This window comes from Ursus americanus, chromosome 5, assembly GCF_024610735.1.
Source record: "Ursus americanus isolate L20-20 chromosome 5, mUrsAme1.1.p, whole genome shotgun sequence".
NCBI classification, from domain to species: Eukaryota; Metazoa; Chordata; class Mammalia; order Carnivora; family Ursidae; genus Ursus; species Ursus americanus.
In genome coordinates, this window is record NC_142131.1 from 40,092,016 (window position 1) to 40,112,798 (window position 20,783).

Genomic DNA, 20,783 nt, shown 5'->3' on the forward strand with positions numbered 1-20,783 from the left:
CTTCCCCTGAGGTAAGTTTTTTACTGTTTCTGCAAGGTAGCTATTTTAGTAATATTTACTATAAAGCTATAATGAAATCTGTCGGGAACTGGAAAGATGAGTTATTCTTACTATAACTGAAAAACTGGAGCACATTTGGGAATTTCTGGTAACGCTGGGAATAGTGCCCTAAATGAAAATAATTACATCAATAAAAAGAAATTATTCTTCTTAGATCAGTCTTGAGGACTGAATAAAAATGATAAAGAAATATCACATTAAAGGAAAGCTTTACGTCTTTAAATGAAAAGAGAAACTTAAAGAAGAATAACTAGGATTTGCTACATACAGCACCAGCACCTACCAGGGCACAGCCAACACCCAGAGTATGAAAGAAAACAACCCTTTCAAATCCACGGGGCAATTTTTACAAACTCATTTTTTGTGGAGCAGGAAAAATAATCAGACAAATCAAAGGTATCTTTGGAAAATTTAATTTGGACCATATTTCTTTCTCTTGCTGAAAACACCAAGTATTTCCATACATTTTGGGTTCCACAGCTTACAAAGGGGCAGTGGGTTTCCTGCAGTCACATACTGTACCCAACTTTCTATAGAAAGATCAGACATTTTCCAACCTTGCTTTTGAGTATTTCCTTAAAAATGCTTTAAAGGTTCCTTACAACAAATGGCAAGTAAAACAACGTAAGGCTTTATTTTCTCCTTCTTCCCCTTTTTTGGTACTGCGTGTTGGAGGAATAAGGAAGACTTGTCACGTGAGTGTTGGTACCCTGGGGACTGCTGCTGGGTCCTCCGAGGTGCACCCATAATACTGCGACCCCGATGCCCCCCTGTGGTGAGGAACCTGGGATGGGTTAAGTGCGGAGTGGCCTGTCACAGCCGCGTCATAGCACAGGAGGGTCTGTGGGCTGCCCGGGGCTTCTCGGGGCTCACAGTGCTCCTGACCCTCAGGAGTAATGAAGGAGCTAGGGCCAAATCACGACCAGAGGTCTCCCACCCGATACCGCAGTACCCCAGGTTCCCTTCTGCGGGCCTTACAATACGCATTTAAAGACTAAATGTAATTACTGAAAATAAAACGAGAAAAAATCCCTTTACTAATTTCTTGTATCAAATTAGTAAAATGAAAATAAAAGCATTTGATAAAACACATTTTCTGTGTCAGATGAAAGCAACTCCCTTGCAAGATAACCTCAGTAATATATATTTGTCACTATTTATATATTTTTGCCTGGTGCACAAATTTCTTTAATTGCATCATCTGAACAGCTCTGTCATCTTTCAAACTTGCAGTTTCATTAGCTTAAAAAAGGGATAAAGCAGCCAAATTAATACTAATTCTGGTTGCAGAAAGACATCGCAGACATGAACCTTCATCTTCTCAAGTGTTAAGAGCACATGATTAAAAGGTAATCACACGGTTTCCTCTCTTAACAGAAAACTAAGCAGCTAGTGTCATCAAATCTATATCTAGTAAACACAGGGCCCCTCTGAAATATAAAATTAAATTCTTTTGAGGAGTAGGTTTGTGATTTTAGTTGTGCGGGATTTACATGTATTCACTCAATCTTGCAGTCAAAATGCCTGGTCTTCACTTCTTTGTCACACACAGGGACTTCTCCACCGCCTCAGCAGGCTCTCACACAGACGGCAGCTGGGCTCCTCGGCTGGCCTCAGGAAGGGGAGGCCGCCGCAGCTCACGTGCTCTCAGAAGCCCTGCAGAAACTCCTGTAGCTGCGTGACGATCTCTGTGTCCACGGTCTCCATGAGGGACTGGAAGCCTTGCTCCCCCAGGAGCTCCTGCTGGGCCTTCAGCTTCTCGTAGATGAACTGCTGCAGTGACACGGTGTGCACCGGGTCCTTCAGGGCCAGCTGTGGGACACAGAGCAGCCACACTGGGTTAAAGAGGCAAAACACGTCCCTCTTACCTGTGACCACGAGGCTTTGCGGTCTCCTCTGCAGCCACACAACTGCTTCCGCCTCCCTTCTGACAAGAGATTCTCGAACAGTCACCCTGTGGAAAAGTCGGCCCAAGATTTCCTTCCATCTGTCTAGCCTCAGTTCCCGAGGGCCTTGGAGCCGAAGCTGTCTGACGAGCCCAATTTCTCAACAGCTCAGGGTTCCTCCATGTAAAGAATCAAAACTGGTAGAACGCGCTGCAGAGCAAAGAAACACAACCGTCCGGGGTTGGAGGAAGGTCAGGTGCTCCCGGGGCCCTGCAGGGAGGCCCTCGGGCCTGACAGAGGAAACCTGCCCTGTCCTGTGCTGTGCTGCTGTACTACTGACATTCCCATATATGCTCTGGTTAAGAGAAAAAGAGAAAGAAAAAGAATAAAGAAAAACAGATTAAAAAAAACAAACACGTACTCCTCCTCTCCCACTGGGGTATTTGGAAATCAAAAGAAAGAGAATGAAAAGTAACCCACTATTCCACGTCCTAACGAGAGCGATTAGAACAGAAAACGCCACGGCCTCTTTTGTCTTTCTGTGAGTGCAACACACGTACAGATACACAATTAGTGCCGCTCTTCACATTTACACTATCGCACAAGAACGCTACTCCAACACATTTTTAAGAATCCTGTATCTATTAATGTCATAATTTTTTGTTACAGGCATGTTGAAATCATATTCCTCTGGACTGGTCACCTAAGGGGTTTAATTTCAAATTCATGCCACCTTTGTCCCTGCCTCTCAGTTATAGTTTCCATTTGTGGTATTTTCCAGTTTCGTGACATTGCTCAAACAGGAGGTGTGATCCAGCTACTTCATCTCCCTGAAACAGAATGGAGACTCTGTAAGGGAAAAGAAGAATTTCTGTGCAGCCGTATTGGGCACACAAGCTTGTGATAAATCCAAGGCAAGGACGAATTCAAACCTCACTGAAGGATGACGGGAGAGAGAACACTAAGAAGACTGTCAACACAAAGCTCTGCCCTCACAAGACCGAAGATATCACTGTACAAGATGCACAAAAACTGAAGATGAACTTTTACAAATATTTGCTCTCTTAAGCAAAATGCAGTAATGTTCAGTATTATTTTAATTAAAGTGAAATAGATCTCTTGCTAAAGGGGATGTGCACTTTGTTGAAATATCATGGATTATCTGTAACTAAAACCATCTGCTACAATATGAGAGAAACAGAACTGAGCTTGAAATTGATGTTCGAACAAGAGACTCCAACTATTGAAATGAGCTTAGGAGAGTGGTTTAAATGCCATTTTAATTTGCTATAAAAAACTGCAAACAGTTAACTTATCAAATCTCCACCCTTTAATTTTCAACAGTTAATTAAAAGGAAAAATATCATAATATTAGTACCCACCAGATACGGCATACCACTATATCAGTATAATATTTTAAGTATATTCATCAGTCATGCAAAGATTAAAAGCATTAGTTTCCTATGGAAGGAAGGCTGTGGAAGGGAGAAGGAAAAAAAAATACAGAATCTCCAAATGTACATTTAAAAAAATCTTTTAAAAAACAAGTTTTTTTTAGCTAAAACTATCACGTTAGCAATTAAATGTCTATTTTGGCTCATGGTAGAAATTCATTAATCATAGCTATTAATACTTTCTTTTGAAGAAATCTATGAGATTAACCAAATGATTTTCTAGAGAAAAATCCCTGCTGCACATCCACTAAAAACCCAGATATCATTTCTCTGAATGTTACAGTGTCATCACTAGAATTAAAAGACACTGAAGTGACTAACAGCGTTTTCAAAACTATTATTTTTATATAAATGCCCACATTACATAATAAACTCAATTATCTGATTTAATATGAAAAAAATACAGAACACTTACATGTTCACCAGTTGGTACATTCCTGAGAAAATAATTAGTTTTATAATGTAATAAGCAAATTATAATTAGGAAGATAACTGTTGTTGAGAAAACTATACCGCAAAAGTAGATGTGAAGTAGACTTCTAATTCCAAAATAAAAGAATAAAATATTGTTCTATTTCTTCCAGCTAAGTACAACTAAAACCCCTGGACATTATATATATGAAACATAGGAAACTCTAAAAGGTGAAAAGAAGAAGGCAGAGTGGAAAGTGAAGGGATGCCCCAGGAGTGAGCGTCCTGGCTTTCTTCTCGCCTCATAGATCACAAATTTGGGACTAAAGAAGCCAGCAACCCAGACATGCTAATAAGCACAGATGAAAAAAGCTCCAACAAGAAGTCGCCTCTCTACCCAAAGGGCCAGTAAAGGGACCACACAGCAAGACAGAAAACTTTTAGACGATAATTGGTCTATTTCAATGAGCCAAATACCAAGACTAAACTGTGGCTCCATCCCACTCATGCCAGGCTGTTAAAAGGATCTGACCCATCCACCCACCAAGAGAGTCTGTGGAGATGCTTGGGGAGCCTGGAACCCCCCTTCCAATCCCAGGGAGGCATGAGTGGAGGCCTAGTGGGGAACCTGGTCTTCTGCACCCTCCCGGCAGGGACCAAGTGCAACAGTCACTTCTGTCAGAGCGGTCAAAAGAAGGGGGCTAAAACAGAAGGTTTAATAAGATTCAGAATCGAGTAAGACCAAAAAAATATCCAGGTTTCAATAAAAAAACAAAAAACAAAAAACGCTCATAACCAAAAGGAGGTGTCAGGGGCAGGAGGGAAAAGGGTTTAATTACAAAAGGGCAAAATAGGGGTCTTTGGGGTGATGGAAACATTCTTAATCTTGACTCTTATTCATGCCGACACTCTGGTCGTGATGCTATAGTTTTTTTGCAAGATGTTATGGAGTGGGGGACACAGACAGCAACACATCACAAACCACAGAGCTCTGTGCTCTGGGGACCTCAATCACCAAGAATACACTGGGAGTCACAGCATTGATTTCCTAAAGGTAAATGACCAAACTAGTTTGGTACCTACAGGCCCAAACTAAAACAAGTTAATCAGCGAAGAATCTTATAAAATCAGAAACTGTTTATTCTTCTTTTCCACACATTTCCAACAAGTGTGATTATCTGGTGTAGGTTTGCTCAGACGTACAAATGTGAAGAGATTAAAAACCTTCTACAGAAAAAACAGAGGCAACAGTATTGAGGCTCCACTGACAATACAGAAATATTGGGAATAATGGGAAGAGACAGCAAACTATTCAAAACGAACCCAGACTAGACGGGATGGATGTGTGGTACTCTGGATCGCACCCTGCAACTAAGAGCATTAGTGAAAAACTGGTGATACCTAAATAAAGACTGCAGCTTAGTTAACAGTCACACACCGGTGTTGGTTTCTGAGCTTGGACAAACGTGCCCTGGTAACGTAAGATGCTGACACTAGGGAAAACTGGCTGAGGGGCACGTGAAAGCTCTCTACTTCCTCTGCTACTTTCCCACAAATTTGAAACTATTCCAAAATAAAAAGGGCATCTCTCTTTACGCCAGTACCATACTGCTTTAATTACTGTGGCTTTGTGGTAAAATCAGAAATCAGAAAGCGTGATGCTTCCCAAGCTCTGTTCTTTTTCAAGACTGTTTTGACTACTCTTTCGTGGGTCCTATGAATTGTACAACCGTGTTTTCCATTTCTGTAAGAAACGCCACTGGAATTTTGACAGGGATTGCACTGAATCTGAAGATTGCCTTGAGTAATATGGACGTCTTAATAGTAAGTCTTCCAACCCACGAATACAAGTATCTACTCGCTTGTGTCTTTAATTTCTTTCATCAATGTTTTGTAATTTTCAGTGTACAAGTCTTTCACTTCCTTAAATCTATGCTGAAGTCTTTTAACTTTTTGATGCTGTCATAAGTGGGATTTGTTTTCTTAATTTCCTTTTCACATTATTCATTTAGTATGTAAAATACAACTTTTTTTGTAGATTGAATTTGTATCCTACAATTTTATTGCATTTGTTTATTAGCTCCAGAACTTTTTAAAAATAGGTCTTAGTGTTCTCTACATGTAAGATCATGTCATCTGCAAAAAGGGACGATTGTACTTCTACCTTTGCAATTTGCATGTTTTCATTTCTTTTTCTTGCCTAATTGCTCTGACTAGGATTTCAGGTATTATTAGGATATACGGAACAATTAATAAAAAAAGAAAGTCCAGAAATAATGCCACACATATATAGTCAAGTGACCTTCAACAAGGGTACCAAAAGCAGAAAATGACGAAAGGATAACCTCTTCAACAAATGGTGTTGAAAAAACTGGATATCCAAATGAAAAAGAATGAAATCCTTCTCTTTCACCACACACAAAAACCAATCAAAATGAGTAAGACTTAAATGTAAGACTCCTAGCAGAAAATAGGGAGGAAAGCTTCACACCGCTGGCCTTGGCAAAGATTTCACGGATATGTCAACAAAAGCACAGGCAACAAAAGGAAAACTGCCAAGGGAGACTACAATAAACAATTTTTATAAGTTATTTAAAGAAACTAAAAAAGTACATCCCTCTGTAGTCATTTGGTGTGGGTAAAACCGGCCCTAGACACCTCAATTAACCTACACAAATGTTCAATTATAGAACATCTAAGCAGCAAGGCTGGCAAGTGTATTTTTAAAATGAGAAAAAAATGAGGTCCCTAGGCTTTGAGTGACATTCAAGGTTGATTTTTCTCAAGTTAATCACACCAGGAGAACCAGAATACAGACTTCCAAATACCTGGTTTTGTTCTCTTCCATATGCCTAACCCCCACTCTCATCCTCCAAGAAAGTACATGATCATTTAAGAAATACTTCCATTAAAATGGTTAAGATAAAATTAGAAACCTTATAATAGGTTTCTGTTATTAGAAGATAATTACCCAGAAATCCTGACTCCAGGGCAATGCCAAATAAATTAAATGCTAATAGCCTAACTCACTTCAAAAGTCCATACATTGGATTTTAATAAGCAAGTGGTTTGGTACTCCTTGACTGTGAAATTATTACTTTAAGACAGAACGGCTCTGGTTGAACTGTTTATCAGGTTCCTCTACTGGTAATTACAGCCTTCTGACATTTGTCTCGACCCTCAAGGTGGTTAGTCTTCAAGTAGGTGTAAGATTTTAGCTCCCATGGTGCCACTTACCAGGATGTACATTTCGTGTTCTTTGAGATTTTGAGTCCTTAAAACTAAAAAGTATTTCACTGCATTAAATTAGCAATTTCACCCAGCAGGAATTCACACAGCTGAATGCTTTGTTTTTCTTAGATTATGTAGCGTATCATATCACTATTCACTTTATGAGCCTCCATATACCCATGATAATTTTTCAGAAATTATTTTCGGTAAAGTTACTTCTGTTGGAATTCTGCTAGAGAGAAAAAGTTTTCTACCTTAAAAAATGCAGAAGATTTTTGGAAGAATGGCGATATACTTTCCATGAAACCTGGTAGGTTAGGTATAACCACACCAGCTATGCCAACAGACCGAAAATCTTAAAGGAAAATCTGCCTACAACAATGTATTTAACCATGTCTTCAAAAACTTCCTTAGTTGATCTTTGGTTTTAAAACTCCCTTTTGTGACCTCTCATTGTTTCGCTAAAGGGAACTGTGATACATCTACATCTAAATTTCTAAAACCTGTTGGATGTAAACTCTCCTAACTCGGTGGCTTAACAAAGAGTTTGAGTCCCGGAGTTGCCAACCAGAACCCAGCTCATCAAAAGGGCTCGGCAATGCAAATTCAGTCACTAATCAAACCCAGTGTGGAACTCAAATTCCAAGGCAGCTCGCAAGATTTTTATTTTATCATCACTGTTGTAGCTGTCCACTGAGGAATTCAGACTACGTCTGAAAAACTTGTGAGTAAAGGAGCTATTTTACACTGCTAAGTCTAGAATGACTGGGATCCAGACTTCATGAGATAAAAATGACAGTGCATATATGTCTCTGTGACAAAAACGCAAATTACAATTTAGCACTTAGCTTGTAACCTAGGCTTATTTTTTTTTCCATCAGTCCCAGACTATTACTATTTGGGTATTTTTACTCTACTTTCAGTCTTATTCTGGTTATGCCTTTCTAGGTGCTTCAAATCTTTACAAAGTAAGCTTGAGAAAAAAAGCACAATTTAATCAATGAGCCATAGTAAGTATTTCAAGCCCAGATCTGAGCAACAGAACATCTGCTTATTTCTTCACATTTGTTTCAGTATGGTATGTTCTTCCTCAGAGTGATTAAATAGCAATCACAATATTGTATCTGCATTTACTAAATTCCAACCACAAGCAAGGTGCGTGCTAAGCACAGGCTAGGTCTTTTACACACATTATCTCATTTAAAACTCACAATAAGGAATCCTGAGGAGGAAGGGAAACCCACAGCACGGAACCAAACATTTGTGCGGAGTGATTTTCATCCTTAGCAGTACACTGGGCATCATTTGAAGAACATTAAGACTTGCTGATGGCTAACTCCCACTTCTAGAAATTCTGATGTAACTGGTTTGGGGCACTAGAATTTTTAAAAGCTCATGAGAATCTGATGTATATTTAAGAGTGAGAAAGAGTGCTAATAGAAAATTTTGAAAAAACCAGTTTTGAGGACTGAAATTTCAAGTAAACTCAAGTAAATCCCTATAGATATCTTCATATTCATTAAATAAAACATATGACACTTCAAAATAAAAACTCTTAAACTGGTAATTCTAAGCCCTATAAACTTAATTTCCATATACAACCACCTATTTCTACAAACTCTTCAGGGCTTCCTTTCTCCTTCAGTTTCAGTAAGACATGAGGTCCTTTTGCTTTACTGCAGGCAAACTAGGCAGTGGCAGTATCCCTTTTTTTTTTTCTTTTACTGTTTGACTCCTTCACCAACCAAAAGTTTGATGCCTTTTTGATGCTAGTTTTTGATTCCAGAATTCCAAAGGATTCCCCACATCACAAGGTAAGTAAAATACAAAACTGTAAGGGCCCTTATTTTGCCTGCTTTTCCTAACTGGTTATTGCACACACTGACAAGTTTATCACTTAACTGGCTACCTTGTTAAACTCTCTTCACTTGATTTGTTGATTTTTCTGGACCTTTTCTGACTTAAACATTCATTTAAATGACTAATGACTTACTCTTCTTTGCCAATACTTCTACCCACACTCACTTAAACGCACTCTTGCTCTCTTTCTTCTCATCACATTGGCTAGAAATTCTATATGACAGACCGTCACCAAAATTTTTTATTTTTTCCTAGGTACACAGATAGACCACATCTCCCAGTCAATGGAATGTGAGCAAAAGACATGTGTCATACATAACCCAGCCTGACTCTTAAAGCACTCCTACTCATTCTTTTTCTCCTTATCTTCCAACTAGACAGAAGCCAAGATGGCAGCAAACTCAATTCACCTAGATCATCCCTGAATGACTCTGGGAACTACATACTCACTCATAATCCTCTCCTTTTTCTGTTTTTCCTGAGTGAAAAGAAAATATATTGAGATTCCAGGGGTCTGTTTTAGAAGATGGCATTCTCGGGCATTTAGATCATTCTCAAGAGTGGTATGTTTGTATTTAGATTCAAATAGCTATTTCAAAAATCACATTAAAGTCAAATCCTTCTATTCTTATTTCATTAACAAATTTTACCAGGAATAAATGCCGAATTTAATGTTGGATTAAATTTGCTAATGGTTCCTTACTGTTTTTCATCTACTTTGAAAAATTTAAAAACTTACTATTGTCTTTTTCTGTTTTATTCTTTTCCTGAAATTTGCCACAGTTTTCTGGTTTTTTTACAGTACAAAAAGAAGAAAGAAAAAAAGAATAAAGGAAAACGGGGAGAAAGAAAAAGGAAAAAAGGAAGAAGAGTGACAGAAAACAAGTTGCTGCTAAAATTAAATGCATTAAACTACATTTCTTTTTAAATTGATAGTACATCCCAGTAAAAAACACTTATGAAATGAGAAACATCACTAAGGGAGGTTTTTTCTGTTTTTTTTTTTTTTTTTTTTTTTTTTTAGAAAAATGGGGAATCAATCTAAAATATTTCTTCCATGGTTATAAGTCTGTCTCTACCTGGTCCTAAGTTGGTTTTTAATTTTTCATTTTTTGGTAATTATACTTTATGAAAAAACTGTCTATTCTGACAAGATTTTCCATTGACCAGCCAGGACTTGCATATATAATCCCTAATATTTCATATTTATGTTCACCCCTGCTACACCCCCCCTTAACTGTGGCCCACCAGAGTAGGCCTCAGGGAGGTCACGTGAGCAATGGAGTTTTTCATTTCATTTTCCAGCAGGCCCTGTGGGTTGCCCATCCTCTGTAACTTACCAGTTTCAGAACGCATAACTGGACTGAACATATTTAGCATTTGGCAGAATCCCCATACCGGGTTCTGGGTTTCCTTAAGGCTGACTTTCTTTTAGTCACATCTTGAAATGATTTTATATTTTTTAAGATTTTATTTATTTATTTGAGAGAGAGTGAGAGAGCACAAGCAGGGGGAGGGGGAGAAAGAGAGGGAGAAGCAGACTCCCTGCTGAGCAGGGAGCCCAACTTGGGGCTCGAGCCCAGCACCCTGGGATCATGAGCTGAGCCGAAGGCAGATGCCTAACCAACTGAGGCACCCAGGCGTCCCTGAAATGAGTGCTGAGTTAATTTATTTTCATTCTTTCTTCTTTGATAATAAAATTACATAAGGCTATGAATAATTTAGTTGTATCCACATATTTTAGGTGTAATAATCTCACTGTGGTATGTGACCTGTTCAAAATTAGAAGCTCCCTCTTTAAAATACTGTTTTAAAAACCTTATGTGACCAGTATTTTTTTTTCAACCTTTGTTTAATTTCGGTTTTACTTCATTGTAGCCAGAAAACATGATCTGCACTATTTCTACTCCGAGAAATTTGGTCTCCTTTGTAAGTCTAGAATACGCTCAGTTTTTATACACATTTCATGAACATTTAAAAAATATATGCTCTACCATAGGACAGAATTTTTATTTACAGGCACTAAATTAAGTTTACTGATTACATTGTTCAGTTCTGTGACCACATAACCTGTAGGAGACCATCTTAGGTTCAACTAAACATGTAAGATCCCAAGACCACCAGAGGCTATCCTTAGCATCGGTTTACTCAGAAGGCCATATGGATTAGGAGATATCACAAAATGGTAATGTTTAAGGAGAACACAAAATTTTACACCATTAAAAATGTTGTGATCAGGGGCACTTCAGTCAGTTAAGTGTCTGCCTTCGGCTCAGGTCACAATCACAGGGCCGAGCCCCATGTCGGGCTCCCTGCTCTGTGGGGAGGCTGCTTCTCCCTCTCCCTTTGCTGTTTCCCCTGCTTGTGCTCTGTCTCTCTTTCTCTGTCAAATAAATAAATAAAATCTTTTAAAAAATATTAGATCATAGGTGCATTTTTAGAATCCTATAAATTACTGCAGTAAATTAAGGACGATCTTCATAGAGTTATCGCTAATATTAAAAAAAATCAATTCTAATGCATCACTAAACAAATAATAGAAAGATATCCTTCTTCCATTTATGTTATTATCAAAGTAAAATGACTACATAACAAAGTGTAACAGACTATTTAGGGGTGTGCAATCAGTGTTCTTAAATTAGGAAAAAAGCCTACTAGACAAATCTAAATGTATTACTTCTCAGTAGTGCCTGCGTTCTACTACTTCCTTTCCAGAAATAACATCAACACTCATGTCGGTCCATTCTGTGAGAGAATATACTATAAAGCCAAACATGTGCCATAGTCCATTGATCCAGTTAAATGTAGTTTCCAGATGATAAAGAAAGTGGAAAGAGGATAAAGAGAAACAGGAAAAATCAGATGAGATTTCTATTTACAATTTAAATAACATCTTTGCATTGAGTTCTCTGAATAGCACTTATTTCTGCCAATACTGTTATGAAAGGGATTGAGAAATCAACACCACAAGCGTGAGCCCCCCCATTATAGGAAACACCTGCTCCCTTACGTCTCCTTACTGCTCCAACTGCCTCTATGGTTCCAAGAAGAGAGATCACTGGGCACATCTTACGAGAATCTCAAGTTTTTTGATAAAATGCTTTATAAGCTAAAGCTATCAGATGAAAGGTTAAAAAGTGGTATGAATAGGAACCCTGAAAGGGATCTTATAAAGGCAAGAAAATTTAACAGTACGTCAGTGCTCCCAATCTATTTCAAAAACTCGGATTATCATGTCATCAAAGTATAAACCATTAAAAATTTATAAAAATGACAGAATATGATGGGAATGAGTAGGGGAACAAAACCTTTCTATTGTGACCATCTGCTGATACAGCAAAATCATGGAAGAAATTGCTGTATTTTAAGACCTGCATTAATTTACTATTTCCGGAAAAGGAAACTATTCTATGGCTCTTTAACCTACATTTGCTGGAGTACTTGACATGACCTCATGCATGATTTAAACTAGTGTAGGGGCGCCTGGGTGGCTCAGTCGGTTGAGCAACCAACTCTTGATTTTGGTTCAGGTCATGGTCTCAGGGTCTCGAGATTGAGCCCTGCATCGGGGCTCACACTGGGCATGGAGCCTGCTTGGGATTCTCTCTCCCCAACCCCCCATCATGTGTGCATGCCCTCTCTCTCTCTCTCAAAACAAAACAAACACCCAACAACCATTATAACATGCACCTATAGCTGTTCAATTAAAAAAAAAAAAACAACTATGGGACTTCATCAAGATAAAAAGCTTCTGCAATGGGAAAGAAACAACAAAACTAATAGGCTACCTGTAGAATGAGCGAAGATATGTGCAAATGACATATCTGATAAAGGGCTAGTATCCAAAATATATAAAGAACTTTTCAAACTCAACATCCAAAAAACAAATAATCCAGTTAAGAAATGGGCAGAAGACATGAATAGACATTTTTCCAAAGAAGACATCCAGACTGTAACAGACACATGAAAAGATGCTTAGCATCACTCATGATCAGGGAAATACAAATCAAAACCACAATGAATACCACCCCACTCACATCTGTCAGAATGGCTAAAATTAACAACATAAGAAACAACAGATTATGGAGAGGGTGTGGAGAAAGGGGAACCCTCTTACACTGTTGTTGGGAACGCAAGCTGGTGCAGCCACTCTGGAAAACAGTATGGAGGTTCCTCAAAAAGTTAAAAATAGAACTACCCTACGACCCAGCAACTGCCCTACTAGGTATTTACCTAAAGAATACAAACATAGTGCTTCAAAGGGGCACCTGCACCCTGATGTTTACAGCACCTTATCAACAACAAATTATGGAAGGAGCCCAAATGTCCATCAACTGATGAATGGATAAAGAAAATGTGGTGTACACACACACACTGGAATATCACTCAGCCACCAAAAAGAACGAAATCTTGCCATTTGCAATGATGTGGACAGAGCTACAGTATATTATGCTAAGCGAAATAAGTCAGTCAGAGAAAGACAAATACCGTATGATTTCACTCATATGTGGAATTTAAGAAAGAAGACAGATGAACACAGGGGAAGGGAAGGAAAAATAAAGTAAGATGAAAATTGAGAGGGAGGCAAACCATAACAGATGCTGAACTCTAGGAAACAAACTGCAGGTTGCTGGAGGGGAGGTGGGTAGGGGATGGGTATTAAGAAGGGCACTTGTGTTGAGCACTGGGTGTTATACTTAAGTCATGAGTCACTAAATTCTATTCCTGAAACCAATATTACACTATATGTCAACTAACTAGAATTTAAATAAAAATTTGAAAAAAAAAAAAGTTTTAGTGCCATGGACACCACGAGGTGGCAGGCTCTCAGGGACGATGAAAGGTAAAGACTAACGGAGAAGCTTCGTGGTTAATAATTCCAGAGTTTGTAGAAATGTACAAGGAAACAAGAAAGCCTATACTATAGGAACGAGTCACATTTATAAAATAGCCATTTTCTTTAAAAAAAGAATATTTATATAATTTATATATAAGTATGCTAAGGAATTATGATTCAATGATCCATGTGGGTAACTTTAGTTTGAAATAAGGAAAAGTAACAACTATTGGTAAACAAAGTATTTTACCCATGAAATATGGATGTGACTATGAAAATGTGGACACAGTATTTCCAGAATTTGGGATTTATACAAAATTCACATTCAAATGATACCTGAAGATTTATGGTCTGCTGTCATTTATGCAGTCACAGTCACAGCAGAAGAATAAGTAAATTTGTGGTACATTGTGGCTGTACAACAATTTTTTCTAGAGCAAAAATCTGACCAAGCCATGTCTTTGATGACAATGTTTTTGTTGAAGTATCACTGACACGTAATGTTACATTAGTTTCAAGTGTACAACATAGTGATTTGACAACTCTATACCTTATGCTGCGCTCACCCCAAGTGTAGCTATGGTCTGTCACCACACAACACTAATTCAGTGCCACTGAATATTTTCCCTATGCTGTACCTTTCATCCCCATGATTTTCATTCCATACCTGGAAGCCTGTATATCCCACTCCCCTTCATCCATTTTGCCCATCCCCCCCCCCAATCCGTTTGTTCTCTGTATTTATGGGTCTGTTTCTGCTTTTGGATAATCATTTGTTTAGTTTTTCAGACTCCAGAGATGAGTAAAATCATATGGTATTCATTTTTCTCAGTCTGACTTACTTTACTTATTAGCATTATACCCTCTAGGTCCATCCAAGTTGTTGCAAATATAAAGATCTCATTCTTTTTCACAGCTGAGTTAATATTCCATTGTATATACATACACCACATCTTCTTTATCCATTCAACTAATGACGGACATTTGGGCTGTTTCCCTATCTTTTCCATCGTAAATAATGCTGCAGTAAAAACGGGTGCATATATCTTTCTGAATTAAAATTAATGTTTTCATTTTCTTTGGGTAAATACCTAGTAGTGGAACTAATGGATCATATACTATTTCTAGTTTTAATATTTTGAGGAACCTCCATACTGTTTTTTCCAGTGATTGCACCCATTTACATTCCCACCAACAGTGCACGAAGGTTTCTTTTTCTACACAAGCTCACCAACGCTTCTTATTTCTTGTCTTTTCATTCTAGCCACTCTGACAGATTTGAGTGATACCTCATTGTGGTTTTGCTTTGATGACAACTTTCTATTGGCTCTCTATTCCTACCAAACAAAATCCAAATTTCTAGCTTTCTATAGCTGCCCTAACTACCACGAATTTATTATTTTACAATTCTGTAGATTAGGAATCCAGAACAGTCTCACTGGGCTAAAGTCAAGGTGTGTCAGCAGGGCTGCTCCTAAGGGAGAACCCATTTTCTACCCCTTCCAGCATCTAGAGGCTTCCTTTATCCTCAAAGCAACAGCACGCTGAGTCTTTCTGACACTGCATCCTTTTGACCCTCTTTTCGCCAGTTTCTTCCATTTTTAAAGCACTCTCGCGATTACACCTGGATAATCCCCCTTAAAATCAATCACCTGATAAGCAACCCTAAAACCACTTCGCAATGTAACCAAACATATCCATAGGGGACATAACATATTCAGAGGATCCAGGGATTAGGACATGGACTTCTTTGGGGGGGTGACAGGGATTATTTTTCCTCCCACATTTATCATACGGCACAGCAGGCCCTATACAAGCCGGCTGTTATTTGGCACACAGCAGACAACTGAATAAATGTTTCTGAAGTGACACTCCTCCCACTACCCAATATTCATTGAAATAAAATAAATTATTACTTGTTCTGAGTATTCTAGGATGTTTAGCAACATCCTTGGCTCCTACCCACTAAAGTACAATAGTACTTCTCAGCCTTGTGACAATAAAAAATATCTTTAGACAATGCTGTAAGTGCCCTGGGGGGTGCAGGAACAAAATAACACTTAGTTGAGAATCCCTATTAAACATGGACGTACTGTTTGCATTAGAAGTAAATGTAACCACTTAACTCACACAAGGACATAATGGGTTAAGAAAGAAATTCATTAGTTTCTCCATTGCAGTTTCTTGCAGCTAAGAAAAAAAGTGGAGGGGAAGAAATTAACTCATGTTTAAGTTGAAACAAAGTCACAACACCTGGATAGTTTCTAAAACAAAACATTTCCCCATTTACATCTGTCTTATTTTAAAGTGCTTTATTTCAAGGGCACAGTCCCCCAAAAATGAAATGACTTATTACTATGATATTCACATTCATTATCACACATGACATGTAAGGTAAGTATAAAACTGTGCAAAGCACTATTAAAGTCTGTCACAGATCATTTCACCTTGCTTGGGTTCATACAAAAATGAATTAAAGTGGCTAGGATATAATGACATCCAAACCATTTCATAAGTAAATGCCTTAATTTAATAAATTCCCTTTCAGCAGAAGTAATGTTTTATTTTTGAACATATCACTATGTAGAGAAGAATTAAGCTATTTTAAGGTGGTTTTAAATTAATGTAAAGGGACATGTTCTTTCTTATATTTTCTTTTTTTTGCCCCTGAATCATGGTAGTACACCTTAGCTTTTCATATAAACTATGTCTTTATCTCAGGTTGAGACCATAAAGAAGCAATTACTTTCAATGCACTGTTTGAAAGAACAAGCTGGAGTATTATTAGATTGATTTACAAAATACCCTAAAAGGAAAATAAATCTGCAATTCTTACCATTAAAATAGCCAAAATCTTATACCTTATACCTTCAAACAATACTGTTTTTGGTGTTTTCCAATTAGCATTACTCCCATTTTATTTTATTTTTAAGATTTTTATTTATTTGAGAGAGAGAGAGAAAGAGTGCCAGCACAAGTGGGGGGTGGGGGGGACAGGGCAGAGGGAAAAGGACAAGCAGACTCCCTGCTGAGCAAGGAGCCAGTCCCTGAAGGGCTCAAACTCAGGACAGGATGCTGGGATCATGACCTGAGCAGGAGGCAGACACTTACTGGACTGAGCCACTCAGGTGCCCAGCATTACTCCCATTTACAATTGAGATTTTTAAATAATTCTTTAGCGTTCAGTTTATCTTAAAAATTATGATAAATTTGCAAGTAAAATAACCTCGCAAGTATCATCAATGAGGATTAAAATACACTGTTAGGCTAGAGTAATTAAAATAGGTCAGCAATGGACTATAATGTGGAGCTCTGAAACAGATCCGTGCAAAGCTGGCAGTGCGGTATCTGATAAAGGTGGCACTTCCAAACAGTAGGAAAAGACAGGCTTTTGATCAGTTTTAGCTGTATCTAAAAAGAGCAAACATGCTACTTCAGCAAAAAATTTTCACTTGGATTAAAGGTTTAAATGAAATAAACAGACCTGTAAAAACAAGAGAAATTATATTCTTGAGCGCGGGGCAGCCATTCTGTGCACACCATAAAGCCAGAGGAGACCAAAGTGAGAAAACAAAGTCAAAAGTAAGCAAACAGTGGATGACGGAAGAGATGAAAACCACCAGCTCGGAAAACTCACAGAAACCTCCCGAGAGCAGTGCAGATCTGGACTGATCGCAGCCCAGAAGCTAACAGTTCATCTTTCAGAAAAGGAGTCTGATGAAATGGGGTTGCGGGTGAGGAGACCCCCTGGATAGCTGTAAGAGCACACCTGTGAAACGAAGCTGACCACAACCTGCAAGACTGTCCTAGGACTCAGACAATAGAAAAACTAACCTCAACTACGAAACGCAAGACAAGTAATCTAAACCCACGCTCTTTCAACACAGCTGACTTCGATCCGTGTTCCAAGATGAGACAACTGAGGAACTGATCCAGTGGGGCTACAACGAGACTGGTGTGAAAATCAAGACCAGTGACTGTCTTTTTACAAATTCTGATCAATCAATCCCTGACAAAACCATTCTGTGACTAACTCCGGCACTCTAAATCTGATAAAATCCCTCCATGATTTACCCACTGGGACACGACCCATAGTTCCACAAAGTGTGCACTTTCCTTTACAACGAAAAGCTAATCAATTTAAGTTTGTTCCTGGCTTAAAAAACAAAAATCAAAAAACAAACCAAATGAAACATAGATGAGGAATTAAGGGCTCATTTCTGTATCTATCAAGAGTTTGTTCAGGTTTTTGATTACTGCCTAACTATTCCTAATTAGGTGGCATAAAATAACAATTTTTTAATATTAATGAATTCTGTAGAGTAGAATAAGGATGGATGGTCTCTGCTCCATCGTCTGTGGGCTTCACCTGAGAAGACTTGAAGGCTAGAGGCAAGTGACACCACCTTGGGGAATCATCTGAAGGGTCACTCCACTCATTCATGTGTCTTCAGTGAATGCTAGCTCTTGTCTGGGACCTCAGTTGGCGAAATTAAGACCCACATTCTCCTTGTGGACACTTGGTACCTGGGTTCCAAGAACAAGTATCTCTAGGGGACAAGGTGGAAGGTCTATCTTATGATTTGACTTGAAAGTCATAAAGCATCATCAACACTGACCAACTTCAAGGAAAGGAAATACAGACCCAGCCTCTGAATGAAAAAAAGTGTCAAAGTCACATTGTAAGAACAGCATGTGGAATGGGAGGTGTATGGCCATTCTTGGAAAATACAATGCATCAGAGAACTCTTATTTTATTTTATTTTTTTAAAGATTTTAAAGAGAACTCTTATTTTAAAGCAAAAGCAAACAACCAAATAACATTTCTAATAGAAAAAGGGGGTGGGTAAGAAAAATCATTCACCAAAGGAATATAAATGAACTATAAAAATCTGGAAAATGCTCAGCCTCGTTCATAATTAGAGAAAGTACATTGAACAACAAGTTACTACTTTGTAACTATCATACTTTCCAGGCTATGGAGTAATTCACATACCACCGGTGGACACAGAGGTTTACCTGTTAGCCGTTTTCCTTAAAGTGAGAGGCCTGCTTTTGAGAAAATGTGCGTCAAATACCCGTCTGAATGGTTATCTGTCAGCCATTCTTCCACGTTTAAATGGTGTTGCAGGAAAAAGTTAATTCAGCTCCCGACTCTATCGCAAAGTACTTTTCCTCAAGACAACCACTGTCACAGAGAATATCCCTATTGTGACACAGAGTGGCCATTTAATAAAATTGGTAATTTGTACTACTTCATCAAGGATGTTCCTAAACGAAACTGGCTTTAAAAAAACAAAAAACCTGTTGAGTATACGGTAGTAAAAAATACGACGACCGCTAGCAGAGTTTGCTGCCATTGCCTTTACTGATGCTCAAGTGACAGCAGTTATACCCGCCTTTGGATACCCAGGACTGTTTTTGCACCACCAGGGCAAAAGTCCCCAGGATGAAAAGAAAAAATAATATTTTAGCACGGTAAATAATACCCTAATTCGTAATACTGATTCCTAATATCAGTTATGCAGTAATCACACACTTGAAAGACCACCCCCGCCCTTGTGCACTCTACTTTACAAAGTGCTGCTCTGTAATACATGCGATGGAGATCCATTCAATGGAATGTCATCAAATGCAGGCATGTGGAAGTATGCTCCGGTATCTACTATACTTAAATATAATCAAGCAGCATAATACGATGTACAGTATTTCTTATTTATGAACTACATACAGATGTTTATATAATACAAATGAAATCTTTGGAAAGAAATACTATGTTACTGAAGGCTACCTTGGGAAAAGGGTATTTTCTATCATAATTAATACTGTGGGTTTTAAAAGAATTACAGGTTACTTTTAATAATTAAAAGAAAGTCTTCAAAATAGGAACTTGCTACAAAGAACAATTCTTTGAAAAGGGTCCTTAATTTTGCCTCCCTCAAAAGATAGGCTCCTTATAAAAGAAGCAGAAGGGAAAAGGAAGCATAAAAGAAAGAAACAGTCTAATGTTCACTGGAATGTTACCTAAGTTACTGAAAATACATTCTCCCAGATGAGGCTGTATTCTTCATGTATAAAGATGAAGACTTCATTTAACATTGAGTCAATACCCCAGTGCCGAAGTTTCCAAATGAACAGTAGCAACTCTTCGTGATCAAGGTTCAGTAAGTAACAATTCAGGTAAATAAATTCAATTCAAGAAGTAATGAGGTTGCCTGCTTTCTAAAACTCAAGAACAATATTGAGGTCACCAAGCAATTAATCTCAAGCCTCAACTAAAAACAGAAACTCAGGAACCATCACTTTATTAGTTTCAGGGGCATTTTCAATAGAATTTTCTTTCCAATATCTTTTGATTACAATTATGTACCCTACCTACTGTGAAAGATCTTAACCTCTGGATCTCAAACTATTTTTTGATTAACATTTTAGCTTGATCACAGGAGGAACTGCTTTCTCAGAAGGATGCTTGGTTATCAATTTGTATCTTTATTACATCTCAGCTGGATTATTTTAATTCATTGTTTCCCATCCTCTTGGACTGTTTTAATGTCACTTGCAAAGCCTGCAGTTTGTAAGAGCTGAATGACCCATTAAAACAGTGTATTTCTAAGACTTGGGTAAGTTTAACATTAATTTTGAGGGTCTCACTTCTAAGGAAAGCTATGTTCAATCTACAACTTTGAAATATTTCCTGTTTTTTTATACAGCCAGCCTTAGGTAAAGTTATGTGTCTTAGGACACCCCTTTTTACATTTCAGTATCATCTGGAAATGAAGATAAGAATCATTAACAATAGTATTAACAGTCAGGTAGCTGAACTTAGGGAACGTAGACTCGAAGCAAAGAATACATAAAAACAAGTAAATCCTCTCAGGAAACTGGCTTTGTAATAAACTAATGATACTAAATGTTTTTAAAGAATATGTATACATTCCTGATGGACATATATCAGAAGATAGGTCCTGTGGGTATACATAACCACTAGTGAAGGAAATACTAATTATAACGATCAATGCTTTGCACATGGTAAGCATACAAAAA

At 38.0% G+C, this 20,783-nt stretch overlaps 1 protein-coding gene across 1 annotated transcript in view; it reads right to left on the reverse strand.

Moving 5' to 3' along the window:
* Positions 1-457: 457 nt before the first annotated feature.
* The window catches only part of IPO11 (importin 11), a 210,218-nt gene continuing 189,892 nt past the window's right edge, over positions 458-20,783 (reverse strand). Inside the window, exon 30 of the mRNA XM_087862132.1 lies at positions 458-1,872. Coding sequence (XP_087718258.1) covers positions 1,708-1,872 — 165 coding nt within the window. The 3' untranslated portion in view covers positions 458-1,707. The remainder of the gene's footprint in view (positions 1,873-20,783) is intronic.